Source organism: Nymphalis io, chromosome 1 (assembly GCF_905147045.1).
Source record: "Nymphalis io chromosome 1, ilAglIoxx1.1, whole genome shotgun sequence".
In the NCBI taxonomy this organism is placed as follows: domain Eukaryota; kingdom Metazoa; phylum Arthropoda; class Insecta; order Lepidoptera; family Nymphalidae; genus Nymphalis; species Nymphalis io.
The window spans coordinates 5258064-5285753 of NC_065888.1; the positions used below are offsets into that span (position 1 = coordinate 5258064).

At 32.7% G+C, this 27690-nt stretch overlaps 4 protein-coding genes across 7 annotated transcripts; 1 reads left to right on the forward strand and 3 right to left on the reverse strand.

Annotated features, from left to right (window-relative positions):
- The first annotated feature begins 3023 nt into the window (after positions 1-3023).
- LOC126769303 (uncharacterized) lies at positions 3024-4907 on the forward strand. Its single transcript, XM_050487998.1, has 5 exons — positions 3024-3191; positions 3266-3417; positions 3607-3853; positions 3947-4188; positions 4585-4907. The coding sequence occupies exons 1-5, from the start codon at positions 3167-3169 to the stop codon at positions 4891-4893; spliced, it is 975 nt and encodes a 324-aa protein (XP_050343955.1). The 5' UTR covers positions 3024-3166; the 3' UTR covers positions 4894-4907.
- A 2354-nt stretch (positions 4908-7261) lies between these two features.
- Positions 7262-16176, reverse strand: LOC126781395 (uncharacterized). Its single transcript, XM_050506360.1, has 10 exons — positions 15959-16176; positions 14090-14226; positions 13632-13884; positions 12557-12807; positions 12163-12448; positions 9912-9938; positions 9706-9836; positions 9130-9385; positions 8417-8652; positions 7262-7748 (listed from the first exon to the last, which is right to left on the reverse strand). Exons 1-10 carry the CDS (start codon positions 15972-15974, stop codon positions 7362-7364), a joined length of 1980 nt encoding a protein of 659 aa, XP_050362317.1. The 5' UTR covers positions 15975-16176; the 3' UTR covers positions 7262-7361.
- An 860-nt stretch (positions 16177-17036) lies between these two features.
- Positions 17037-20243, reverse strand: LOC126769257 (uncharacterized). Of its 3 annotated transcripts, XR_007669350.1 has the most exons (6): positions 19399-20243; positions 19193-19326; positions 18848-19100; positions 18409-18644; positions 17467-17907; positions 17037-17252 (listed from the first exon to the last, which is right to left on the reverse strand). XR_007669350.1 is itself a non-coding variant. In XM_050487933.1 (5 exons), the coding sequence occupies exons 1-5, from the start codon at positions 19412-19414 to the stop codon at positions 17542-17544; spliced, it is 993 nt and encodes a 330-aa protein (XP_050343890.1). In that variant the 5' UTR covers positions 19415-20243; the 3' UTR covers positions 17037-17541. The 3 variants fall into 3 exon arrangements, 2 of the variants coding, with proteins under 2 accessions (XP_050343890.1, XP_050343876.1); XM_050487933.1 differs by having other exon boundaries at positions 17037-17907; positions 19411-20243; XM_050487919.1 differs by having other exon boundaries at positions 17037-17907.
- A 78-nt stretch (positions 20244-20321) lies between these two features.
- LOC126769122 (C3 and PZP-like alpha-2-macroglobulin domain-containing protein 8) lies at positions 20322-27633 on the reverse strand. Of its 2 annotated transcripts, XM_050487708.1 has the most exons (7): positions 27531-27633; positions 22825-22961; positions 22428-22692; positions 22145-22356; positions 21846-22071; positions 20970-21274; positions 20322-20775 (listed from the first exon to the last, which is right to left on the reverse strand). In XM_050487708.1, the coding sequence occupies exons 1-7, from the start codon at positions 27544-27546 to the stop codon at positions 20548-20550; spliced, it is 1389 nt and encodes a 462-aa protein (XP_050343665.1). In that variant the 5' UTR covers positions 27547-27633; the 3' UTR covers positions 20322-20547. The 2 variants fall into 2 exon arrangements, with proteins under 2 accessions (XP_050343665.1, XP_050343674.1); XM_050487717.1 differs by lacking the exons at positions 21846-22071; positions 22145-22356.
- Positions 27634-27690: the final 57 nt, after the last annotated feature.

Genomic DNA, 27690 nt, shown 5'->3' on the forward strand with positions numbered 1-27690 from the left:
GTAGTGCATTCCAAAGTTAGATGGTTTTTGCAGTAAAAGAGTTACTGTAGGTTTGTGTCCGGCTGCAGGGGGTAACTATTTTATTATCATCCGAACAACGCAGGTTGTGTGCGCAATCGCAACCAAGAAATTTAAAGCGTTCTTTATGGTAAGATGGTGTGTGATCGATATAAAGAATAGATTAGAGAAGAGATAAGGCGTGAAGATTTCTTCGTAGTCTGATTGGCAGCCACTTTAACTGAGCCCGATACTTAGAGACATGATCAAACTTTCGCAGAACAAAAATAAATCTTATGGCTATATTTTGCAGCCGTTCTAATTTATTTAGGAGGTCTTCAGTTAAATCCATGTAGCAGACATCATCATAGTCCAGTATTGGTAAGAGGAACGTATTAGCTAAGCTGATCCTGCCTTGATAGGCAATAGGTTTTTCCATCGCCTTAAAAAACCAATGATAGCGAAAATCTTACGACTCATTTCAGCAATTTGAGGTACCCAGGAAAAGGAAGCATCAAGAACTAGTCCAAGATTTCTAACAGTCTCTTGCATGTGTAATATTTGGCCCTCAATAAGATTCGAGGTAGATGTTTATCTTGGACCCTCGTCAGAAGCTTATGATTGCCAAATATAGCCACTTGCGACTTGCTCGGGTTCACTTTGAGACCGTAAGATTTACACCATTCAGATATCTTTGCCAAATCATGATTCAAGGTTGCAGCTGCCTCATCGATACTGTCTGATAAAGGAGCGGTAACGTAAATTTGTAGATCATCAGCATATATATGATAAGAGGAGGAAATAAGTGAAGAGAGAGTATTAATGAATATAGAAAAGAGAAGAGGAGAGAGCACACCACCTTGCGGGACACCGGAAGAAATATCTAGATAGGATGAATATTTATTATTAGCCATTATGCATTGCTGTCGGTTAAACAGATGAGAGCGGAACCATTCAATGACAGTAGAATCTATGTTTAGCGATCTTAGGATTGCCAAGCATATGTCATAGTCGATGTTATTAAAGGCATTTGAAAAGTCAAGGAGAGCTTGTACAGTCACGGATTTGTTATCAATACCCTGGCGAATGTCGTCACATACCTTAACAAGAGCTGTAACTGTACTATGGCCTAATCTAAGCCCAGATTGAAAAGGGCACAGGATTTTATTAATAGTTAGGAATTGGTTTAGTTGAGAGTAAACAACACGCTCTAATACCTTTGAAAGAAATGGAAGAACAGAAATAGGTCCAAAATGAGAAGGAAGCAAAGGATTGGAAACTTTGGGAATAGGAATCACGAGAGCTTTACGCCATACAGAAGGGAAGGCACCATGTAATAAATAATAGTTAAATATATGGCATAAAGTAGGCAAAATACTGTTAAGGGTAAGAAGTATAAGTTTTCGACTAATTCCGTCACAACCGATTGCATCAGATTTGATGCATAGGATGTGTTTTTTTAATTCTCCCATGGTAACAGGACTGAATTGGAAAGGAGGATAGCTAGGGATTGGCAATGAATGGAGATAGTTGAGTGTGATGGATTTGTACTGATTGTTTAGAGAGGAAGAGGAAATAAATGTTTATTAAGATCATCGAGATTGAAATTGGCAGGAAACGTTTCCCGCTGACGCCCTATCCCCAATGATCTCAAAAATCGCCATATCCTAAATGATCCGCTTTTTTCGATAGCATTAGTAATAAACTTACGCTGAGCATCACGACAAAGCATACTGCAACGATTTCGCAGCTGCTTATATTTTAAAAGGGTATTGTTCGTCGCATTTCTTTTGTATCTAGCTTTCGCAGCATCACGCTTTGCCATGAGTGCTTTAATGTCCTGAATTAGCCAAGGAGCCGGTAGGTGCTTAAGCACCTGCCCTTTTGAGACCTATCAAGCTTAAGCTTGATAGGTCTCAAAAGGGCATGTACATCCAATAGATCATTTAATAGGGAATTAAAAATACTCATTTTATCGTCTATTGAGCTGGCATTATATATTGCGGTTCAGTCGATATTGTTTAGATCAGCCATAAAATTGGGAGTATTCAAATTCTAAAAATTTCGCCGCATGACTATGGTGGGCTTAGCCCGCGGAGGCCGTATCCTACAGGATAAATAAATTAAGTCATGGTAAGAAAAGGCTTCAGCGGGAAGCTGACCATGCGCATCAACATGACTAGGCGAGGAAACAACCATTAAGTCCAACAGCGATGGCAAACAATTCAGTAAAAAATGAGTTACGTTCGTATGAAGTACATTAAGGTTACAGCTATTAATTATATTTTTAAAACGTTTGGCGTGTTGATCATCTTTAATTAAACAAGTATTAAAATCTCCCATAATGATTGTGTGATCAACAGACGCACTAAATTGTTCCAACAAATTTTCAAAATGATCAAAATAATTAATAGTAAGGGACGGACTATAAAAAACACCCAGTAGTAGTTTGAGATGGCCGAATCAGACTTCAATAAAAATATGTTCAGATGACTCACAGTATTGTGTAGGAGATTTATTTAAAATAGTAAAGGGGATATGACTACGGAGATACAGGGTGTCACAAAAAATAGTGTCAAGCGAATTCATGATGCAACAATCCGGAATGATCGGCAATCCACCATATTGCCACTCCACCACCACCTTTACCGGTACGATCATTCCGGATTGTTTTATAAATAAAGTTTTGTTTTAGAGTAGCCAGTCTGCTTGTTTTTGTAGTGTATACAAAAATAATTTACGACTATTTCGCATTGGTGGCGTTAAAATAATACTGAATTAAACTATTTTCGAAAACTTCAATTTAAAAAAAAAAAAACAATTTCTCAAATATCAGTAATGTTCATTTGAGATTTGTTCAGTAACTTCTATTAAAAGGACTAAATATTAATAAAGTATTTTTTTAGGTCACTGACATATATCTGGCTCAGTTCTGTTTAGAAAATCTCGGTTAACAGCTAATCCCATAAAAACGCTCTCAACTGTCACAATTTTGTCAAATGTCACTTGTCATTTTAAAACGTGATTGAATTGTTTATTTTACTCTTTGTAGTTGTTGTTTTCAATGTATTGTAAATTGTTACATTGTTGTTTATTATGATGTATAAAATAACTATTTCATTTTTATGATATACGTTTATTTTTATGTTTGAAATAAGATATTCATACTATGTATAAAATGGGAACGAAAATTTGTAAGTTATAAACGCAACCAACTATTTTTTTATAATAAATATTCGCACATTTAATTTATTGTTAATATTTACAGGTCCAGGGAAATTACAAAAGCCTTATCAATTACATAGAGCTAACAGTGGTTTAATTCAATTTGAAATGATTTATACAAGAGGTAATAATGACCCAGCATCTCCTCTCATAACTCTTATTTCTAAAGAGTGTCCACACAATGAAGTATACTCGGTATGATAAACTAACTAAACTTAGTATTATTATGTTTTTTTTTTTCGTTTTATGTATTGAAACTTTATATGCAATTCCAATTAAATATTGTGCAATAGATAATTATAATGGCGATTCATGTTTTGCAGTACAACCATCAATGAAATATAAATAAATTGAATGTATTATAATTTTTTAATTGCATTTCAGATTAATTTAAATTACTACTCTGGTAAAATTTGCTTAAAAATATCACAAAAGGACATTAATATTCAAATGCCCAGGTTTTTGATTCCAATTAGAAGTCAAGAATTTTGGTTATCTTGGTATAATAATGAACTTTGCATGGGCTTAAAAAACGAATCACCTTTTTTAGTACATCCAGATAATTCCAATGGAAAGAGTATTGGATTTATAAAACTACAAGTATCTACAAAAATTGACTGGGTTATAAAATGTAATTTTCAAATTTAAATTTGTACTTATCTAATGGAATAAAAACATGCAATTTATGCAAATAAAAGTAAATATTTTACTTGAAATGTTTTAGCTCCTCCAGTTGCAATTAGGCCCTTGAAATATAAACATATTGAAGGTGGAACATTACATTGGGCTAAAATTTCTAACAACAAACTACCACCTGGTGCTTTGATTGGTGGATATGAAAATGAACCAATATATATCGCTCGGGCAAAACACAATGGATCATTATGCCCTGGCAAGTATGTACCATCTCAGCAATCTGCTTATATTTCTTGGGGATTTCAAGAACATAAGAAACAAGATTTTGAGGTAAGTTATTGTATTATTTAGGAATAGGTAACTGATGTACTAATTATATATAAAAAAATTGCTTTATTTTGTAATTTTTATTTAAGTATCCATATATATATATATATATATATATTATAACCACAAAGAATCTGTAATATATAAATAAAGGCAAATTGCAGTTATTATTTTTTTTAATCATGATTTTCAGGAAATCCAATATAATATATCCATATATATATATATATATGGATATATATATATATATATATATATCCATATTATATAGTTATTATTTTATTTATCCATATATATTATATATATATATAATATATATGGATATATTATATTGGATTTCCTGAAAATCATGATTAAAAAAAATAATAACTGCAATTTGCCTTTATTTATATATTACAGATTCTTTGTGGTTATAATGCAATATGGATGAAATGTAAAGAAAATTATGTACCAGAAAATGCTTTTGTTGCTGGAAACTCAGAAGTATATGGTGAACATCTGTATATAGGCAGAGCGATGATTGATACAGATCTTGTTGTTGGCAAAGTGCACATGTTGTATAAAACATGCTACCTTCCATACAAAGGTTCGGAAGTTGAGAGACAGACATATGAAATGTTAGTAAAAGGTGACATGGCTGAACGTGGAGTTATGTGCATTAATAAATGTCAAATGAACCCCATGAAAGCCATACAACTATGTATTTAACTATCTATTGTATTATTTTAAAAAATGTGATACTATTATATGTGTAAGTAAAGAATACTATTCTATAATTATTGTTTTTAATGAAACCTACCAAATTACCTTACACTTACTTGTAAATTTATAATCTTAAGATAATCAATTGCTGTTGCGTATAACACCTGGTTTTGACCAATTTAATGCCAGACAAAAGTCTTACTGGTGGTAGGGCTTTGTGCAAACTTGCCTCTGTAGGTATGATGTTCTACCGCAAAGCAGTAGTACTTGGTATTGTTGTGTTCTGGCTTGAAGGGTGAGTGAGCCAGTGTAATTACAGGCACAAGGAACATAACATCTTAGTTCCCATGTTTGGTGGCCCATTGGCGATGTGGGTGATAGTTAACATTTCTTACAATGCCAATATCTGGACGTTGGTGACCACTTACCGTCTAGGTGGCGAATATGCTCGTCCGCCTAACTATTCTATAAAAAAAATTGGTTCAATTGTAAAGTTTGTAATACATCTCATGAAAATTCTCAGCCAAATTAAAATATTTTACTGGTGGTAGGGCTTTGTGCAAGCTCGTCTGGGTAGGTACCACCCACTCATCAGATATTCTACCGCAAAAAAGCAATACTTGATATTGTTGTGTTCCGGTTTGAAGGGTGAGTGAGCCAGTGTAATTACAGGCACATGGGACATAAAATCTTAGTTCCCAAGGTTGGTGGCGCATTGGCTATAAGCGATGGTTGACATTTCTTACAATGCCAATGTCTAAGGGCGTTTGGTGACCACTTACCATCAGGTGCTCATATGCTCGTCCACCTTCCTATTCTATAGAAAAAAATATATATATTTATATAGTTTCGTGCAAGAAAATATTGAAAGCGTTTAGTTTTAGGACATTAGATTATAAAACAAAAGTTAGACGGAACACTAATGCGGCCACTAAAACACATACGAACTTCGGTCAGTGTACAAGTGCTTACAGTTTACGGAGAGGGGAGATCCTGGTGCGTGAAGTCGGACAAGACCGGTCCCTGCGAGCAATCGTGTCGACGATGCTTCGCAGCGAATTGGCGTAGAGGGCCGTAGCCTCCTTCTGTGAGAACGTCATGGTCTAGAAGGAGAAGGCGGAGCGGGAACCAGAAAGGGCCGATCCTGCTCGGCGGAGACGACGACGGCGTCGTCTCGGCACTCCCATAGCCCCAACGCCCGGGGCTTAAAAGATAGGGCGTAACCCTGGGGCCGTGAGTGCGTGAGGTGGGGACCTCGCGTGTCCTATTTCAGACGGTCCTAAGGAGGACGGCAGCCGGGATGACCTCGCGCTGACCTCGACGTACGCACTAGTGAGATTCGCTCCTTGAGGAGTGCTCCGCCGAGTCACGAGCAGAGCACAACACGGGAGAGGCCGCTAATGCGTTATATCAACACAATCCCGCAGCCTCTCCGATCCGTGCCGAGGACGGCCATCGCAGTGGTTTTAGTGAGTAAGAATCCCACATAACCCGGTTCCCTCCCCATGGGAGCAGGGTACGTTTCTGAAGATTTCCAATGCAAGAAAATAAAAGTGTTTATAGTTAAATTAATGAAACCGATGTGTATATTAAAATATTCTAGCAACTACAGATATTGAAAGTGATTTAATTTTCCAAAAACCTGTGCAGATTATTAGTATTCTTTGGCTAAGAAAACTTTCGGGATGTTTTGAACAAAGTAGAAATATTTACAGTTGCGTCAGTGACAAACCATGTATTTTTACGAAGAATATAGTGAAACTTCTAAAACTGATTTCGACTTTGCAAAGTAAATAACATTCTTCATATTATTACCTTTGCGGAGTCATCATCTTATTTGTTCTATAGCATCTAAAAATATCGGCGGAATTTTAACTTTCTGTATATTCCATAATAAAAATCTTATATTAAAAACATCAATCAACAAGGTATATTACGTGGTCTTGGTATGTAGTTGTTTATATGAATATATACATTCACTTCTGAAAAAGAATACCCGTTTCTTGCCCGCTCGTCTCCTTATAAAATACATATCTCTGTATATTTCAATCCTGTAAAGTGAATATTTAAAAAAAGTTTGTATATACGTACTTGAGTAAAGTATACTTTGATTTGATTTAAAATAGATGTTATGGTAATTGTGCTCTTTATTTTTTATTATTAATATAAGTACATAATTTTCGCTATAAATAATTTAAAACGAGCAATCAGAGCTAGCGCAAAAGCCCCTATGTGAACTTTTTGCTTGGACTCGGAAAATTTTGTATTCCATGATTTTTTGTTTAATTTTTTGATAATGTCTTTATTAAAAAAATATATATGATAATTTTTTTAACTTTTAATAGGATAATTTCAAAAAATAAAACGATTTATTCAGCCTTTTTTCTTTATTAATCTTATATTGATAACAAATGTAAATAAATATTCCAAATGTTTTGTTTTTAATAAATATTTAATAAGCTTTTATAGAATACTTAATCTCTTAAATACAATTCAGATTCGTCATCATCTCTTAAATATATTTCTTCCTCTTCACTTTCACCGCCACTGCTATGTCTGTTAATCATTATATTATTACCGTCACCAAAACCAGGTAAGTAAAAATTATGAGCACTTTTTGTCTTAATGTGCGACAAAATTAATATTTCGTATTCCTGAGAAGCGATTTCTTTTCCATTGTAGCTAATGTAACAGCAATTGTGTGAAGGTTGCACTTTTCCTGGGATAAGGTAACCTTCACACAGAGCACGACCAACATAAAGAATTTCATGTCCATCCTCAGAATATCCACCTTCGATAGCTCCAACTGGTATTTCATTTCTAATTGTCTTTATCCATGTGCAATTGTATCCACACAGCACCTATTTCAACAAAGCAAAATGATGCAAACAAATATTTTTAGCACCTAATTACAAAAAAAAAACTATAATGCACATATATATATATAACTAAATATTTATATATATAATATGACTAAATATTTATATATATAAATATTTATAAATATTTATATATATAAATATTTATATATATAAATATATATATATATAAATATTTAGTCATATACCTAAAAGCATTCAAGTATGGTATGTATGCTCTTATGTAACAGTATACCAATTTTTTTTGTATCCTACCTTTTTGGAAATGGCATCTTCATATATTCTATCGGTTGCAACACCAGTGGTAAAGTTAATTGTAAAATAATACTTATATTGATTCTAGTTTTTTGCTTTATCTTGAATTTTTATCTTAGATATAAAATTGAGGAAACAATTGTAGAAATGCAAGTTCACTTGTTCTTGTCTAAGGGATTTATTATAAAAAAAATACAGCTAATTCTAATATAATTTGTGCAAAATAACTCAGAACAAAGAGCAAAACTAGTTTTTAGAATTGCCCATAAATAACTTATATATAAATTGAGTAGAAATGTTTTTTTTTAATTAATTGGAATTTTTATGATCAATTCTGCATAGGACTTTGTTTCGGATATTTCCAAATTAACAAACAAGCAGCTAACTAGAATTACCTCAAATTCATTTTTTTCATGCATTTCACCACCCCAAGGCACAAATCCCAGTCCAAGTTCTGGTACAAATTTACCAGGAGTCAATGATCCCTGATGAGGTGCCCTTATTATGTATAAAACTCCTGTTTCATATCCACCTATCATAGCTTCATCAGGAAGTTGATCATAAGCTTTGACCCACCGTGGTTCCCCACCTGGCATTGCTAGCAGCTTTGGTTTTTCAATTATGGGTGCCACTGCAACATTAAAAAATAATTTATACTATTATTTCATACATAACTACTTTGACAATTAAAAATTAACATTATATTCATTTACCACTTTAGGAAAATTTGATTATCACATTATGTAATAAAAATATCTAAAATATTTTTTTCCCCATTCTAGCAAGCTACTAATCTAATTGATATGGAGTTCTCACAAATGATATTCGTATTCGATAGATTTGATTAGATAGAGCCCTATATATAATATCCCCGCACAGGTGTCGACTGAAATCTTACTTTAAAGCAGACTTTTCGAAGAAAGTGAAGGGTTGTCTGTGCAAATATGGACAAAGTTAATACATCATTTGTGGCACTTAAAGATAGAGATGGTATAACATTAGGTTTAAACTGATATTTAATTCAGTTGCACTATTTCTTGTACAAGTACAAACAGATTCATGCATCTTTCAACCAGTGCGATTTTAATCTTTAATAGGTATTACTTACATTGACACTTCCAATAAAGAGGATTATATGCATCAATGACAGAAAATGTGACATATTTTAAATTAGGTAGACTGGTTTGTTTTTTGAGTATTGGAGTTTTATTATTACTTCTACCCAAAGCTATTTTGCCATTCCTCCAAGTAAGCCAAAATGTTTTGTATTTAGCTATGGAAAGAATGTTTCTTGTATGCACATTGCAACAGGTTTTTCCATTATGTGTTTTGATCCAACACTGCTGGTCATATCCTATCAAGATCTGAGAAAATCAATTATATTTAATGCATTAAAAAAATATGTTCAAATTTATATTTTTAAACATAGTTATGGTTTGTAAGCAGAATTTGGTAATTATGGTATAGTATATCATAATTATATACAATTTCTCATGTAAAATTAGTACTATTTAATTTAATATCAAATAAAACTTTTGTTACATATAAATATGAGTAGATATAATTATCAAAAACCACAATTATATTATATTATAAGGATAATCATGACGGCGCCGGGTGCAAATTACCCATTTGGCTTTGTGTATATATTTTTTTTATTTATCGAATATATCACTGTACATACCCAGTAAGAGCAATTACCGGGCTCTTTTGCTAGACCAATAGCGGCATTTCTTTCTCCTTTAAGGCTGAACAAGAGCGAATCGCTCGTAACTTTGTAATATATATTTTGATGTTTAGGCCATGTTATGAAATCTGTATTAAAAAACAAGTGTTTTCATAAAGTTTATATGTATATACTTTCTGAATACATAGAAGATATTAACTCACCACATAAATCACCCATTATAGTTAAATTTAGTTATGATTTAATGAAAACAATAAATCACTAAGTTATGTACACTTTTTTAAAATATCTGCATAAGATTACGTAGGTAATTTGAAAATGATTCATTCGTTACCAACATTGTTTATCGTTTTACTAGGTACTGCATTTCAATGATTGACTATGACACGGGAGCTAAGACTTTATCACCTATGACTTAGTGGTTATGGTTTATGCCATTATGGTTATGTCAAACTAAAACTTCAAAGACTACAGTATATAATATATTTAGGGGGTTCCTTTATCCCTTTATCACAATAGTGTTATTAAAAAAAAATTCAAGCCGCCAAAAGTACTGAAAGGTAAAGGAATTAATTAATTATTGGCGCGACTTGTGATTTGTTGAATGTGTTTAATTGTGTTATTTGGATTTTTACGACTAATTGAGTTCTTTAGATTCACTTGTATGATTTCGTGTTCTATTTTTAAAAATATATAATATCGAGGTTTTTGTAAAATCAGTTTCACTTCTAGATGCTAAATTTTTATATTCAGAGACAGTATTTACTGCATTATGCATTGTTTCGACGATTGCACAAGAGCCGCCATCTATCGAGTTGGTGATTACATAAGGGCAGCGTGCACGTTGTTGCTATCTCAGACACCTTTGGTTATCGATCAATGTGAGATAATTATGAGACCTGTAAATGATTTTTATCGCTTCAGCTAATTTGTTCCTTTCATGCGTTGATAAAATATCTAAATTCGTAATTTTATGTTCAATTAGGTACTTATTTTTAATTGATATTTTACTTCTGTCCTAAAAATACCATAAATTGATACCACATATCAATCAACAGCCAATCGTTGTCCACTGCTGAACATAGGCCTCTCCCAAGGTGCGCCAAAGCTCCCTGTCCTCCGCCTTCCGCATCCAGTTGGTGCCCGCCACCTTCTTAAGGTCGTCGGTCCAATATAAGTATACACCACATATAAGTATGAGTATATAGCCTGTATTTTATAAAATATAAGATAATAAGAAAACGAAGCATATATAAATACTGTAATTATGATCTAATTATAAGTATTTGGAATAAATAGAAGTATTAAATGTATGTATATATAAAACCTCTTTTACTGTAAACTTATTACAAAATTCAGGATGAAAGCCCACCACATCATGATTTTTATCATAATATCAAATACCTCTCTTCATTGAAAATGTCGTCAATCCAAAACGCAGAAACAAAAAACAGTCACGTCACTATCTTTAGTCTTGCACGCACTGACCTATTATATTAGTACTAGAGGTACGAGTATAATAGAAGTAGTACCAGAGGTAGTAGTATAATAGAGGTCAGTGCTTGCACTATATCTTCCTGTTTGAGTCCTGTCTCTAATAATAAATCAATCACTCTCATCGCAGACGTAGAAACGTAGAAACGGCAGTTTAAATTAACACCGTTAATGCAGAGGGAAAACAATTAAGAAAATCCAATTTATATATAATGGTTTTTTTGATACACCAATTAACGCTATCTCTCTTCTCTCTAATCCTAACTCCCCACGTCGGGGCAAAGAGCAAATACTATTATTATACTCCAGGTGATGCCGGTTTTGTTCGCCTCTGCTTTAACCAAGCGTCGCCAGGTCTGTTTGAATATGGTCCGAGTTTCCCACCCCATCTCCTCTTCCAACTCCATTTGCGACATCAGATTTGAGCATCGACTAGATCTTCACGGCACAGTCTCCACAGGTCTACACAGTGCCGGCTGTACGAAGTTGCGACCCACTTAACACTTTAAATTGAATATAACATAAAAAAAATCAAAACCAAAGGAGAACTAATGCGACATTGTTTTGTACTGCAAGAAAAGTTAACGCTTTAAAAAGGGATCCCAGAAAATATTCAAATGCAAAATTTAATAAAACGAACGGAACGTTTTTGTGTTAATGAGTATTATAAAACTAATGATTTTTAGATTATTTCACACCTTAGGAAAGAAATGATTGCCTCCAGGCTATTGCGCCATAATAAGAAGACTGTTAGACTAAGGTTAATTGATGTGATGTATGATGTTATAAACAAAAGCAAACCCACATTATCAAATCCATTTATTTTATTCATTCATCAGTAATTCAAAGTTTAACTGGTACAGTATAGTAGCAACAGTATCATTGTTATTTGCATACATTACATTTCGATGGAAATATGAAAAATCATAAGTGAAATGACGTTTCAGTTATGACTAACTTATACAACACGTACTTCTGGTAAGTAAAAACTATTTGCGTATACTTTTTTTTTAAAGGGATCAACTAATATCTCATATTCTGTTTTAGCTATTTCGATTCCATCGTACGGGACGTAACAAACACTATGCGATGGTGTAATTTTCCCTGGAATGAGATTTCCGTTACACAATGCACGACCGATATATGTAACCTCATGACCTACTTCTGTATAACCGGCTTCAATTGCTTGTACTGGTATTTTATCATTAATAACTGGAATCCAAACGCAGTCATATCCACAAAGAATCTGTAAAATTAAAGGAAAACCATTTTCGAGAAAATAGTTAAACGTATTACAGTAACTTTATACTTATTGAGTTTAAAGTGATTGTTTTTGAAAAAAATTTGGTCTTACTTGAAACTTGTATTTTTCGTGCATTCGTCCTCCCCATGGTACGTAGCCATTTCCCACTGATTGCACAAACTTGCCGGGAATGAGAGTGTTTTCATGATAAGCTCTCATTATGTATAATGTTTCTTTTTCATATCCACCAATAACTGCATCTTCGGGTAATTCATTATTCATCAGGACCCAATGTGGTGTTCCGCCTTCAACTTTCGTTAAAGCTGGCTGCCTTAAAGAGGCAGTAAGTGATTTAGGAGGCACTAAAATAAAACATAGATATAGATACATAAGACTTGAACAGATAATTATTTGGAATTACTTAACAAAATAAAATTAAGATGAAATACTTACACGAAAACTGAAATTACACTGTTCTAATCTAGCTAACTTAATACGGCTGCAGATCGAGAAATCTCGAGTCTCGCCAACAAGTTATCGGGTAACAGTAAAGGTTAAGGTGTTGGTATTGCATAGCTGTGTCTCAAAAAACACAAAGTCGTGGACCCACCTGATTTAATTCTGTTAAGAATTTGTTTAACTATTTAAGAGTGGTAATTTACTGTGGGATCATCTCAACCAATAAGAAGGCTATGTATGAGTAGGGCCAGTGCCGTAACAGTAAATATGTTTATATAGCATTAAGAGAGATATACAAGATTAAAGTCTGCTTGTGATTGCTAATCAATTGCTGTCACATTAGACCAGGGTATAAAGACTGCACCAGTGTTTTGTGAATACATTTGTAAACTATACTTATCTACCTGTAGCCGATATTCTAACCAAAACGTAATAAATGTTCAAAATATTGCATATTTGACATGTAAGGATAGAGGTGTAAGACCTCCACCTGAGCCTTGAATAGGAATTCGAAACTGTCCATGTTCGAATAATCTTTGGTATATTTTTTAAATTAAGCTTTTAATTAAGCCGTTCTTGACAATGTTAATCAAAGATATTAGACGCAACCGTGGACAATTTACTACTTCTTAATAATATTTCTAAGATTGGTACATTCATAGTTTTTGGGTAAAGTTTTCAAAATAAGCCAGGTATTAATTTACTTTAGAAAAAAATATCTACTTACAAAAAACTTTCCAGTACAATACATTATTCTGGTCTAACACAGAAAATGTGACGTAATGCAAATCTTGCACCGGGTTTTTCAGTGAAAAAATAGGTTCCTCATCATCGCCTCGACCTAACTTGACGAACCCATCATTCCACGAGATCCAGAACTTTCGGTATTCTAATTTGGATAAAATATATGGGGTTACTCTGTACTTGTAACGAAGTCCTTTGTTCATTATGAAGCAACTATTTTTACATCCTATTAAAATCTGAAATATTTAGTGTTATTTAGTCTTAGAAGATTGCAAATACTACTGAAGCTGTGACAACATCATTGAGAAATGACAAGTCAGACTAAAATGTAAAATATTGTGACTATGGAGTATAGAAATATAATGATATAAAAAGTTAACAAATAAAATATATTTTTTTACTAATTAATTAAAAGTAGTAACTTATGGCATCAAACCTTACCCAATAAATACAACTATTTGCCTTGGGTGCTCGAGCTAGCCCTACGGAAGCATTTCCTGAGCCTTTTACGTAGAAAGTTAGACCACCATTTGTTACTTTATAAAATAAATTCTGGTGCCTTTGTGTTGTGAAAAGATCTGTAAAACATATTATATATAATTTATACTTTAAAGTTAAACGACTTAATTATAGATAGTTAAAGATTTTCTAAAAAATCCCAACAACATTTGGCAAATACTATTGCTGTTTGGTAACGGTGGCGTAGCATAGGTCATTAGCATCCGGTGCGAGTACCAAATTTGCCACCCTCTTATTTTGCAATTGATTATAATGAATTTGGAGAATTGCAAAAAAATATTCTTAATATTTTAAATCTATTTAACCCAAGACAATAAATAAAACGCTGACTTGTTGGTAATGTCTACTACAGATAAATGCTAACGTTTTGGTTTGTGAGCGTTACACATTAGTTCAAGGATCTGAAACTGCAAAATACGTTAAACATTAACTTTGCTACTGATGACATCAAAAACACAAAGCCCGATCAGAATATTTTTTTTAAATCAGAGTATGGACGCGACATCATTTTTAGGTGTTTCTAATGTGTGTTGTTACATAAGGGCAAATAACCTTTTATCTATTTATAATCGTGAAATATAGGAAAATGAAGATACTTTTATGGACGCCCATATTATGACCGTGCTATTATATTTTTTTATTGAAAATCTTATGAATATTATTAATGCGCAAGCTGGTGTGTATAGACTGGACGGAAAATTTACACATCTAATATAAAATTTATTTATATAAATTAAAAATTAAAAGAGTTGTTTTTTTATAAAAACAACTCTTTTTTCTTATAATTTTTTTATTATTTGGTACAATTTAGTTCATTTCGTGCAGCTATACTAGCTAGCACGTGGGCGATTGATTACTAGTACTCAAAATAATAAAATAGTAAGTTTTTTTCAGAGAATCCATGATAACCCATAATATATACTGGCCAATTTTATTTCACCGACCATAGACATTAGCGCCGTAACAAAATGCCGCTTGTGCTGCGCCGCGACCACTAACTAAAGTTTACCGAGTACTGGTATGCTATAGATAACTCATAGTAACTAATTCTGTGTTGTGTAAAGACAGGAAAAAATGTGACAACATTAATTGTCACAAAGTATTTATCCTTAGCAGATAAATTACATTAATTACAACTATTTTATGTACATAAATATTACTGCTATATGAATAAATATCACGACAAAGCTAAATAAACGCGTGAAAAAATATGCGAGGCGATGACTACGCATTAGCACAGTATGGAGGTATTATAGATCAGTTGGTTTATCCCTTTGGTTAAATAAAAATAGATAAATTCCTTATTCATATGTAGTACAGTAACAGCCTGTGAATGTCCCACTGCTGGGCTAAGGACTCCTCTCCCTTTTTGAGGAGAAGATTTGGAGCTTATTCCACCACGCTGCTCCAATGCGGGTTGGTGGAATACCCATATGGCAGAATTTCAGTGAAATTCGACACATGTAGGTTTCCTCACGATGTTTTCTTTTACGATCAAGCACAAGATGAATTATAATAACAAATTAAGCACATGAAAATTCAGTGGTGCTTGCCCGGGCTTGAACCCACGATCATCGGTTAAGATTCACGCGTTCTTACCACTGGGCCATCTCGGTTTTTACGTAGGCTAATCTTCAAATAATTATAAAATACTTTTTAATCAGTTTGCAGTATAAATCCTTGTTTTATTGTATTACTGCTTTCCTTAAACAATTATGAAATTCATAATATCTGACTAAACAAAATATGCAATTAATAAATTATGTAGTAATGAAATTGAATAATATTCACCTGTAAGATCACCCATTATTATTATTTTTCGTTATTGCGTGCGTATCTGCTGTTGCACTAGTTAAACGGACTGTGCAATCGGGAAAAGTCAAAATTAGATAATATAAGTAAAAATATAAATTCCATAGTTTCTATGGAATAAGAGCTATTCAACTAATTATTGAATACGTAATAATAATGTGGAATGTTTACAAAATATTTTACGCCTTTGCTTTGCTCCTGTCAATGTCGCGATTGATTAAAAATCACGGAAACGGAAGAGGAATGGTCTATGGTTGCGTTCGGAAAATATGAATATTTTTTTAAAGCGTCAATACATGTTGGCCCAGCTAGCCGGGCTGATACAACGGCCACTGGTCACATTAATATAGTAGTTTATCTAAAATTACCTGAACAATATTGTGGTTTTTCTTTTTGTGAAAAAAGAGAAAAAGAGTTCAGTGTTTAAATAAACACTATTAAACAACGATTATATTATGTAAGTCCGTTAATAAGACCTAAAACAATTTAAAAGATGTTAAGGTGAAAATCATGTTCTGGAAGCATATATATAAAATAACGTTGAGTATGAGAATGAAACGGTTTTGCTTTTATGTTAGCCATGCCGAGGATTTCATAGTATTGAATTATTAAAAAAATCTGTTCTTTAAACCATTTTATCTTGATTTCATTCCGCATATACTCATGCGCAATACAAAATAGATATAATATGTCGTCGTGGATTTTTCTATACATATTTTTGTAATTCTATGATTCAGTAGTACACAAATTTAATGTATATCATAAAATTTAGTCAGAAAAAGCCATTTTCGCACTCTAGAAGCTCCTTTCAATGATTTTCTTACAAAACATCAAAGCATTATATAATAATGATTTGATGTTTAAATTGTATCAAATTAAATATGAATAAATAAGCAAACAAACAGACCTGTAAATCATCTTAACATAATTATAGAAAATATTATACCACTTAGCAATTATAAAATATGGATTAAAATCAAAAGTCAGAGAATTACTAAATCTTGTTTAATACTGATAAAATCTGATACAGATATAAAAACAATGAGTAACAAAGAAATCACAATCCCTTAATAACTAAAATTGCAAAATACTTAATAATTTAATTTCTGATTTTTCGTAAAATAATAAATTAATAGTAAATAAATGCTTTACCATCACAGACAAGTAGTTCTCGATGCAGCATGGGTCAAGACCTAACAAGAAACCCACCCATTGATGTATAAGAAAGCTTTTAGATCCATCCTTCCATTTTATCTTTAATTTAAACATAAGTCTTTTAATATAACAGTAACAGCCTGTTAATGTCCCACTGCTGGGCTAAGGCCTCCTCTCCCTTTTGAGGAGAAGGCTTGGAGCTTATTTCACCACGCTTCTCCAATGCGGGTTGGTAGAATACACATGTGGTATAATTTCAATGAAATTAGACACATGTAGGTTTCATCACAATGTTTTTCTTCACCGTAAAGCACGAGATGAAATATAGACACAATTTTAATATAAATTGATAATTAATATTAATATTATGTTTACAACAATAAATAATACTTTTATACAACAAAGACTTAAAATGCATATATATTTCCAACAGTTTCATAGTCTTCATCGCTTTCGTCATTGTCATACCGGTTAAACATAACGTCATGACTATAATCAATACCAGTGAAGTAGAAATTATTAATACTTTGCTTATTAATGTGAGGTGTAACCAGTATTTCATAGATCTGGCAGAGGACTTCATTGCCCTCATATGCAATATAACAACCATCTCGTGAGGCATGTATTTTTCCTGGGATAAGAAGAGTGTCGCAATAACCACGTCCAACATACACAATTTCATGGCCATCTTTATAATATCCACCTGGTATAGCTCCCAATGGTATCCTGTTTTTATCCATTTTCATCCATGTGTAATCATATCCACAAAGTACCTGATTCAGACAACGAATAATATTGTTGAAACAGAGTGATCTTATAAATATATTTAATTTTAAAAGTCGAATCAAAAGTAATGAAGATATTGCATTTTTTGAATCATGTAATTAATTACAATTTTTTAATGAATTGGTTCATTTAGCATTGAATAGGTAACATATTTTGTATGTTTTTGTCAATAGAAATATCAAACAAAGAACCAAACTGTAGAAAAACTAAGCATAAACAATTATTTTTGTTGTAGTTATACCTGCACAGACATGTTGTCTGTTTGATGCATCTAATCTTTAATTTGAATTGACATTATTGTTTCAATATATTTTTATTATCAGACTAATAGCTGCTTACATTTAATTGGGGACTCTTCGTTTATTTTATTATAAAATAAATTGTTATTGCAATATTTTAATTTATGAAAATATATTTCACTATATTGATTTTGATCCTTAAATAAAATTGCTTAATTAAAATTAATAATTAAAATATATATAAATTACCTCGAACTGATCTTTTTCAAAGACATCACCGCCAAAGGACAAAAATCCTAATCCCAGATTTGGCACAAGCTTCCCAGGAAACAGCGATCCCTCATGAAAGGCTCTTATAATGTATAAAACTTCATCTTCATAACCTCCTATGAAAGCATTATTAGGGATATTTTTATCCACTTTCACCCAATGTGGTTTACCCCCTGTTATCCTTTTAAGGGGTGGGTTTTCTATTATCGGTGCCACTACAAATTATTTAATTAAATAAGGATTTTGACTTGACTTTTAAATATTATTAAATTTAAATATTATTAAAAAAACTATTGTAAGGTAGGTAGTAGAACATTGAATTAAGACAGATAAAAAATATTCATCATAAAGTATAACTCAATAAGTGTAATTGTATTATAATGGTTCAGTAACTTAATTAAAAAATAATTTAACTTACGATAAAACTTCCATTTTAGATATTGCCTATCTCCCAGCACAGAAAAAGTCACGTAATACAAATTACGTTTTTGGTTGTGGAATGTAAGAATTGGTATTGATTCGTTATTTCTACCCAAAATTATTCTTTTTTTACGCAGATGAATCCAAAATTTATTGTATTTATATTTGGATAGGAGTTCTGGTATAAAAACACGACTACATTTTTCATAGCTTTTCTTTATCCAACATTGGTCGCGATATCCTATTAAAACCTTAAGAAAACATTTTTATTAAATCTCATATAAAACATGTAACACTTTATTTAATTTTTTTTAAATAATTTAATTCATATATTAATACATACCCATAAGTCGCATTCGCTACCAGGCTCTTTTGCTAGACCGATAGCAGCGTTTTCTTCTCCTTTAATATAAAACACAAGTGCATCGCTGGTAATTTTGTGAAATGCATATTGGTGTTTAGGCCATGTTGTGAATTCTGTAGAGTTAATTATAACAATTAACCAGAAATAAACAAAATATTTTAACTATGCAATGAACAAAGAGTTACTTAGTATATCACCCATTATAGATTTGTTGATTTCTTATGGTTTAAATGGTATACGATTTGACAAATTACTCCATAATTTGTATTGAATAATAGCCTCCATTTCAAAATATGTTGAATTTGAAAATCAATACACCTTTCTGTTGATGTTTCGTTTACCATTATTAATGTTAGGCAAGGATCGGTAACCATACAGCCTAGTCTTTATAAAAGATTATGTTTTAAAAAAGTGAGGGACTTTTTTTGGTTCCTACATAGTGTGCGATTCGAAATACAGGCATAATTAAGAGCTTCATGTTTTTTTCTTAACTTTCCTTTATTTGTTGGATACGTGTGCTCACACGCTCAATATAAAAAGTTAGTAATGATATGAGAATTAAAGATAACTCTGGTTAATAAACAATTTTAAATTGAAACAAGTTAATAATAGTAATTTTAGGATTTCAAACAAAAATTGAAAACTTTCGCTCATTTTATTATTTTAACGTATGTTGCATTTGTATATCATTCACGTAATATTATAGTTTCAAATCAATCGGATTAGTAATATATCAAGTTTTTGCGTGATTACTTAAAAAAACAACTAAATAAAAGTTTCTTTTTTATCTTTATATTACTTATATGAATAGTGTATTCAATGCATAGAAAACAATTCAATAAATATCTCAAATCACTAATTTACAGTCTTCGCTATAAGAATTCGCAATGTTGAATTCTAGGCAACAATACATTTTTCTAAGATTTCACCGTCACTGAGCTGAAACCATCAATTTAATATAGGTACATAAAGCACTTTGTTACCAATAAAACAAATAAAACTTGAATTAATGCCAATTACTGTGTAATATATGTGTGGTAATATCTAATACTTATAATTTGTTCGAATTGATGGACGAGGTTGGTTTTATAATAATTATATATTCATCATACTTTCAAAATAATTTAATGAAATATAAAATATTTAACATGATTGTTACAAAATCAATAACAACTACATTTTTACGCAGTGCTTACAACATGCATATTACCAGGCACAGTATATATAATTAAATATTTCTTATTATTATTAATAAGCCACATAATTTAGGAAGAAGCTCAGTTTCAGGGCATATTTACTGCCTTTTACTTTGCGGTCTATTTTACACCGTAAGCTTAACTCGTAAGAATCTCGTAATCGGGGAAACCAAGTTCTTGGCCTGCGAAGGAGATGTAGCAAACTCCGTGAGACTGTTGAACTTTTCCAGTGGTAATGCTGCCTTCATGATTTACCCTGCCGACAAAGAGAGGTTCGCCGTCTTCTGATTCGCCTCCTGGGAATGCTCCGGGAGGTATGTTTGATCCGCTAGTCGGTACCCAGTTGTTAGGACCTCCTACTAGAACCTAAAAAAACATTTAGTAGTTATAAATTGAGGAAAAAAAATTAATGTTAATAAACATGAACTAAATGTGTTCGTAAAAGTCCTACTTTTTTTAAAACGAAATGATTCCTCAAATTAATCCCACAGAAGATGAATAAAATGTATAATACGTAATATATCAATATAATTTAGACCTTTATATATTAAAAAAAATACCTGGTACTCCGGCTTTCCATGTTCTTGTCCACCCCAAGGTATATAGGCGCATCCGTGAGACGCCACCAGCTTTCCAGGAATCATGGCTCCTTGGTGCTGTGCTCTAGCCACGTAAAGAGGTTCGCCTGAGCAATCTTGGCCCCCAACTACAGCACCTGGTGGTACTTGGCCGGATGTAACATCCACCCACAAGCCAGCACCGCCAGCACCGCCAACAATTGGTGCACTGCCTATTACGGGAGCGCTGCCAGGGTATCCCGGTGGGGAATTATACAAAGCTGCTGCTGATGGAGCGGATGGTGGAACTGAAAAAACAATTTAATTTTATTAATAGACAACTCATATATATAATTATAAATTTCTACACAAAACACAAGTAAAATAGAAAAATGCGAACCAAAATTTGGTGGTAGGTGAAGTTGCTAAAACAGCTATCTCTCCTGAATAACTTTGAGGACATTTATTTAAATTATCTATACGCAAAATATTAGCATCATGCAAGGGTTTTAATTTTTACATAAAGCTTATAAAATTAAAAAAAAAAACAAATGCACCAGTTAGTAAATATCTGTCTAAAATTTCTAGAAAAAAGTACACAAGCATATGAGGAAAAAGAAAATACATATATAAATAACACACAAAATGTACCCAACCTGACATAATCCAATTCCAATATGTATTCCGAAGTTTATAAATGCTTAAAAATTATTTGTAAATAATCAAATACGTAAAAGTTAGAAACAACGACATCTAATTTGTTAGTAAATAAAAATCAAGTTATTTAATTTCGTCAGACTATATTATTGAAATTCAAGAACATTAGATGCAAATTAGCAATTAACATACAAGCAATACTATTTAATATAAACACTCAACGTGGCTGCGCGCCGTCTCTGTAATAATGGGATATACGCCAATTGCCTCGCGCGCCGTACCCCGTGCGGACTCCAAAGTGAGTAATGGAGAATGGTGAAGGGTCTACCCATTCCATTAACACTGCGCCTGTGTTTCCATCACGAACTGCCAACCTGCCACAGCGCCATTCCAAGATGAACTTTCTAAATTCATTGGGGTTCATAATACCCGGTGTTGGAAGAGTAACCTACGAAGTATCAGAATGATATATTGTCATGTGTCTGAAGAAACGATAGACACAACCATAAAACATTAGCTACCTTATCTGGTTTCTGCCTGCAGTGTCTGATAACGGACTGAGTGTTTTCCCAACCGCCGAGGATAACTTCGTACATTGGATCGATTTCAGCAGGTGCAGGTGTAAGGCAAATATGGCAGTTGTGCGGGCCACGGTATTCTAATTCCAAGGACCCAGCTGCGACTGGTCCAAATTTATACTCTAACTTGTCGGGAGTATTAAACTCGGCCCCATCTGCACCGTAAATTTTGTATAAATTTTAAGAAGTTGGGTACATTTTGTGATTTTTAAGATTTTTCACAAACCTTCGATTTTCCATGTGCCGGTAGCACCCCAGCCTGTACAGACTCCAACAAAACCGACTGGGAATGGTTCTGGGTCAGACCAGGAAATAAAAGGAATAGATTCTCCTTCGCGTCCGGCAGACACAATACCGCTATCCCATCTCACCCAAAAGCCGCGGAACTCGCCGGCGTTGAGAATGCCGGGGGTTTCCATTTCCACTTTCTCAGGTTTGGTCCTGTTTCTTCTTATTACGCTCTTCGTATTACCCCAACCGCCAATAAATATCTGAAAGACAGAACCAAATTATCGTTGGATAGTATTAAACATCTGTAATAATCACATTTAATAGTAAACTATGTACAGTCATTTTTATAATATACAAAATTAAAATAAGTTTTGAAATAGAAATTTCTTTACCTCGTACATTGGATCGGACTCTTGTGGACCCATGGTCAATGCAATATGTGCATCATTAGGAGCTCTTATCTTGAACTGGACAGAACCGCTGGATACCGGGAAGAATTGGTATTGTAGATTGTCTTCCGTCGAAACGTCTGTAAAGAATAAAATTCACATTTTGAAATCGGTATATATTTTAAGATTTCTACCCGATTGATGAAATGTTATATCATCATATTTTATGAATTTCTACATGTATTTTCGGGCATAGTTATTATGCTGATTTTGAGACTATTTTTAAATTACCCATTTTTTTATGTTATAGGTAGGCGGACGGGTCAATGGCCCACCTGATCGTAAGTGGTCAGCATTGCCCATAGACATTGGCGTATAAGAAATATTAACCATTCCTTACATCGCCACAACATATATACGCTATGCAACAATACTATGTATTGCTGTATAGCGGTAGATAATCTGATGAGTGTGTGGTACATACCCAGGCGGGCTTGCACAAAGCTCTATCACCTAGTAAATATATCATTTTAATGGTATTTATTGATAAAATACCTTGACAGTTGCAATCTGGTAATAGAAAACGAGCGCAGCCGCAGGTGTGATGTAATATAAAATATATAATAAACTTAGTTGTTATTCTGTTTATGTTTCCTTCGAAACCTATTAAGGATAAGGTATAACGCTAATAACGCCTCAGACGGAATAGGTCTCTTAACAGCATTTCTAAATATAGCTTAGCGAGTTGGTATGCGGAGACTAGCGTAACCGAACCGTACCGTGCACCCATAAGTTTTACAAATTAAATTTATACATGTCACAGTTATAATGTGGAAAAAAGACGTCCTAAGAGCCCCTTAAGTTCTTACAATCATGATGTAAATAACTTTCTGTTTACATGTAAACACGTAAAATAATCTGTATCCTAAAAATACAATACAGTTTTATTGTATTTTTAGAAATCAAATATCTCGATAAATCGAGATGTTGGTACCTAAATGTTGTTTAAGATTCAAAAATATTTGTTCGCCTTGCCAGACATTCGCTCTTTCTAGGTTAAGTTGAATGAGGTCATTCTCTCAAATCAATAATCTACTAGGAAACCTGTCGTGTGTAGGGGTTGACCATGATCATTGTTGTGTTATAAAACTTATTTTCTGACTAATCATAACTATTTGTATGGGTACAATCGTTACGTTTACAATATATTATAATCGTTATTTTGTATTAACATTTGTATCACGATCAACTTATTTTGATTGGTCTCTAGAAAAGTGTATTTAAGAAGGTTATGTTCAAATAAGATCGAAATGTATTTGTCATCTACCAGTTAACAATCAGTTATTTTATTATGCTAATTAGAAATTAATAGCATTCATTTAATGTTACTATATATATGTACTTACAACTACCAGAAAACTTTGTTATAACATAGGTAATTTTAACTAGCTAACAAAGTGCTGTGCATAAAAAAGCATCTGATTATTACGTTATTACTCAACACGTTTGGTTCACAATCTCGAAGAAGAAGAGAACGTGACAATAAAAAATTATCGCACCCTTATCTGATTTATGCTTGCTTTTGTATGTGTCTTCTTCTATATAATATAACCGTTTACAGTTACATAAAAGATTACACATTAAATAAAATAAATGTATTTCTAATAAAGGTCTCACGTACATTTTTTGTAATTTATTTTGATATAAATTTATATCGGTGAAGAATTCCAAATTATTGTTTGTTTCTACGTGCTGTTGTGCTCAATGTATAATTTAATAAGATTTATATTTATCTATGTAATAAATAAATAATGTTGATACAGAGAATGTTTTGAATATTTGAGAATTCTTTAAATTTTATTACATGAAAATGAAGAACGGTATAAACGTGTTTTATTAATTAGAATATTACGGTACTGTAAACTAGTTAGCATAGTTAGTATTTCTCTAGGATATCGATATTTATGTATATAATATAGAATATGTATATAGTATAGAATTTTGATATTTTTGAAAAATACTAGATTTGTGCCGATAGTAAATGATTAAATCCAAGAAATTTAGTAATTAATAAAAAAAAACATATTGAACAACAACAAAAAAAACTGATTATATAGATACCTATTTTTTTTTTTTAAATAAGAATACGTCGCGCTGTGAAAATTATAGATCAATCAATATTTTATTATTTTGTCTTCATGACATTGGTCCTGCGCTCTGTGAACTATTTCCAGTTTTATAGTCCATCCTTTCAGATAATGAGAGAACAGGAATATAGAGTGCCAATACACAATGGTTTGCGCACACATTTGTGCATTATATAATGTCGATAAGTTGTGCACAGTTGGCTACGCGGTTGGCTCTTTTAAAAATGGGCGCCATGAACGAAATCGGCTAGGAGGTCATCAATATCAATGTATCAGCTTATATTATGAAGCAAACAACGATAACTTATATTAGGTACTAGACATAAACTGGTGGTAGGCCTTTTTGCAAGCTCGTATGGGTAGTACTACCTACTCATCAGATATTTTAAACAGCAGTAGCTGTTTTGCGGTAAAATATCTGATCTTGATATTGTTGTGTTACGGTTTGAAGGGTGAGTGTGCCAGTGTAACAAGGGATAACATCTTAATTCCTAATGTTGGTGGTGCACTAGCGATTTAAGCGATGTTTAACATTTCTTACAATGCCAATGTCTATGGATGTTAGTGATCACTTACTATCAGGTGGCCCTGTCTGTCCGCCGACCTTTTATATAAAAAAATAAATAACGCCGGTTGCCCGGTGTCCGGATGAAGTCTGACATATTAGGTTTTTTGGTGTATGTTCGGAGAAATTAGAAGACATTCGGTGTTCGGCTTTTTACATTTTACCAGCGTCAGCAGCTAAAATCTTCAATAAGAAAGCCTAGTATTACATTAAAAATATACCTATTTCTACAACAATAAAAAAACAAAACATATAAAAATCTTTTGTAATAATTAAGGGTATCCAGTTTTTTACCCAACCGTCCATTTAAAATTGCTGATCTGCTCGGTTACTGCGTTGTAAGATCTGAACCCTAACCACATATCAATAAAACACAAAAATTACATTTTTAACTCTATTGCGCATCTAAATCTTTTAAGACGACTTTCATATTAGCAACACAGTTGATACAAATTTTAGTAATTCGTTATGAAGTGTTATAAAAAAAGAAGTAAATATAATAATTTATGTTATAACATAAAAATAGTCATCGATTACTCTTAACTGAAGGCTACGCCTGCAAGATTATGGATTATATACAAACATAAGCAATCTAAAAAATTGTCTTGATTATTATAAATTGAACAAGGTTTTGTTTGGTACTTATAGTATCAAGTATAAAACTGTTTTTGTAATTTTTTCTACATTTAGATATATGTTAGGTATTTATATATATCAATAATATCGTTAGGTACCGTTAGATTATAAATAAATATATATTTTACTTTAAACATTTTATTATATGTAGGTATAGGTAACAGCCTGTGAATGTCCCACTGCTGGGCTAAGGTCTCCTCTCCCTTTTGAGGAGAAGGTTTGGAGCTTATTCCACCACGCTGCTCCAATGCGGGTTGGTAGAATACATATGTGGCATAATTTTTAATGAAATTAGACACATGCAGGTTTCCTCACGATGTTTTTCCTTCACCATCAAGCACGAAATGAATTATAATCACAAATTAAGCACATGAAAATTCAGTGGTGCTTGGCCGGGTTTGAACCCACGATCATCGGTTAAGATTCACGCGTTCTAACCACTAGGCCATCTCGGCTTATAGGTACAATATACGGTACGGCATAGGTACGATTGTGTTTACAAATTTAGCTGTGGAATCATATATATTGAAATAAAAAAATCCGCGTTATTATGTCTACAAGACGTATAAATATTTAATTGATAAATACGTGACTATAATAAATGAGGAAAATATCAGACTATTCTAGAAAAAAAATAACATTTGGGTTTACAATTGAAAAAAGTATTTATATAACTTAAAAATACTACAATTGTCTTTAAAACAATGTTGATAATTATTTCATTACGTAGTCGTTATTGTTGTATCTTCTTTATTACAATAATATTATCAAAATTGTTTAACAGAAGGGCAGTTACATAAGATAACAATAAGAAATAAACGTAGGAACCGAACGGCGAACGTTATGTGGCCAATAATAAACGGAGGACCAATCTGTGATATGACAAACAATGTATTGCGGATGATCTCATACCGTAGGGACGTTGGAGATCTCGTCTCCAATGACAACACCTACATTTCAAACTAGATCAATTACGAACAATCATTGCATATTCACAATGATTTTATTGTAGTAATTGAAGTAATATTTTCAATGGTAGGTACTAATCGGCAATCTGTAGTTTTTCCAGGACAAAAATAGATTCCTAAATCTAGATACTAATACTGGAGTCATTAGTTTTAGGCTAAAAATTGTTTTGATATCGATCTTAAAGAATTTAAGATGCCGGTTACCACACCCGGTTTTGGCATTTCGCCAAAATAACGCCGTTTATTTGCTGCAGCCGGCATTTCAAATAGAAGTTTCCATATAAACGGTAAGACGCCTATTTGACTTACGATTAGTATCGAAGATGATAACGAAATCTAATTAACCATATAATAAAATGTTCTGAGAATGTATTTGTTTATATTTAAACTTACCTAGAATGTTAGCCATGGTTGTAATAATATGTAGTCACTGTTTATAATTGCTTAGTACGTGAGCTCTTAATGCTCTCGGTCTCTGGACTGAACTGCGGTCTGCGAGGAGGACGGAATAGTGAGTCGTCGCGCGCCACGGCCTCCGAAGCTACAACGATGA

Coding starts and splice junctions, on each gene's coding strand:
- LOC126769303 (XM_050487998.1), top strand. CDS start 3,167: ATGTATAAAATGGGAACGAAAATTT. Junction 3,192..3,265: donor TAAAATGGGAACGAAAATTT/GTAAGTTATAAA, acceptor TAATATTTACAG/GTCCAGGGAAATTACAAAAG. Junction 3,854..3,946: donor AATTGACTGGGTTATAAAAT/GTAATTTTCAAA, acceptor GAAATGTTTTAG/CTCCTCCAGTTGCAATTAGG.
- LOC126781395 (XM_050506360.1), bottom strand. Junction 9,939..12,162: donor ACCAGAAGTACGTGTTGTAT/AAGTTAGTCATA, acceptor AATCATAACTAA/ATTTAACTATAATGGGTGAT. Junction 9,837..9,911: donor TATAATGGGTGATTTATGTG/GTGAGTTAATAT, acceptor TTTTTAATACAG/ATTTCATAACATGGCCTAAA.
- LOC126769257 (XM_050487919.1), bottom strand. Junction 18,645..18,847: donor TCTAAAATGGAAGTTTTATC/GTAAGTTAAATT, acceptor AATAATTTGTAG/TGGCACCGATAATAGAAAAC. Junction 17,908..18,408: donor TTGAAAAAGATCAGTTCGAG/GTAATTTATATA, acceptor TGTCTGAATCAG/GTACTTTGTGGATATGATTA.
- LOC126769122 (XM_050487708.1), bottom strand. Junction 21,275..21,845: donor CAGAGACGGCGCGCAGCCAC/GTTGAGTGTTTA, acceptor TTGTTTTTTCAG/TTCCACCATCCGCTCCATCA. Junction 20,776..20,969: donor ATGGAAAGCCGGAGTACCAG/GTATTTTTTTTA, acceptor ATGTTTTTTTAG/GTTCTAGTAGGAGGTCCTAA.